The sequence below is a fragment of the Myotis davidii genome, unplaced genomic scaffold (genome assembly GCF_000327345.1).
Source record: "Myotis davidii unplaced genomic scaffold, ASM32734v1 scaffold484, whole genome shotgun sequence".
Lineage (NCBI taxonomy): Eukaryota > Metazoa > Chordata > Mammalia > Chiroptera > Vespertilionidae > Myotis > Myotis davidii.
This window is the reverse complement of record NW_006295459.1, coordinates 746127-747182: the sequence shown is the minus strand read 5'-3', so window position 1 is coordinate 747182 and position 1056 is coordinate 746127. Positions and strand designations below refer to the sequence as shown.

The 1056-nt window shown below is 41.1% G+C and overlaps 1 protein-coding gene across 1 annotated transcript in view; it reads left to right on the top strand.

The window, feature by feature from the left end:
• Positions 1 to 312: 312 nt before the first annotated feature.
• The window catches only part of LOC102757070 (olfactory receptor 52H1-like), a 9182-nt gene continuing 8438 nt past the window's right edge, over positions 313 to 1056 (top strand). Inside the window, exon 1 of the mRNA XM_006770092.2 lies at positions 313 to 1053. Coding sequence (XP_006770155.2) covers positions 313 to 1053 — 741 coding nt within the window. The remainder of the gene's footprint in view (positions 1054 to 1056) is intronic.

The following is a 1056-nucleotide window of genomic DNA, read 5'->3' as shown; positions in this document are numbered from 1 at the left end:
CGCCTAATATTATTTTTGCATATCTTTTCTTAGAAAACTTCATGGGTTGTTGGTAGCTAGGCAGGACTGAATTCAAAGTTTTATGACTTGTGTCTCTGGAGAAAAATTATTTTAATACCACTTTCATTATGATTTAAAATTGTGACTAAATGTTTGGTAGGTATTTATAAGGAGAAGAGAAACAGACAATTTATCACTTTTCAGAGCTGAAAGTGAGGAGGTAATATTGGAGAGGTGAATGTCTGTAGATTATTGTAACTATCAGCCATGACTTTTTATTTTCAGTCTATGAGACACATCCAATCCAAGATCATGATGACCACATTCAACTTGAGCAACTTCAACCCAGGCCCATTCATCCTACTGGGAATCCCAGGACTGGAGCAGTTCCATGTCTGGATCGGAATTCCTTTCTTTATATTCTACATTGTGGCCCTTGCAGGCAACAGTGTTCTTCTCTACCTTATTTCCATGGAACGCAGCCTCCATGAGCCCATGTTCTTTTTTCTCTCCATGCTGGCTACTACCGATCTCATCCTTTCTAATACTTGTGTACCCAAAACATTCAGCATCTTCTGGCTAGGTCCTCAGGAAATCACCTTCCCTGGATGCCTTACTCAAATGTTTTTTCTCCACTACAGTTTTGCCATGGACTTTGCCATCCTCTTGGCCATGGCATTTGATCGCTATGTTGCTATTTGCTTCCCCTTAAGGTATACCACTATCCTCACCCATAAGATTGTTACTAAGATTCTAATGGGTATTGTCAGCAGGAGCTTTTGTATTATCTTCCCATGTGTGTTCCTATTAAAGCGACTGCCTTTTTGCCGAACACTCATCATTCCCCACACATACTGTGAGCATATAGGTATTGCCCGACTCGCCTGTGCAGATATCTCCATCAACATCTGGTACGGCTTTGCTGTGCCTGTACTGACCATTACATCAGACCTGATTCTGATTGGCATCTCCTACACTCTTATCCTTCATGCTATCTTTAACCTTCCATCCTGGAATGCTCGCCAAAAAGCTCTTAATACATGTGGTTCACATGTC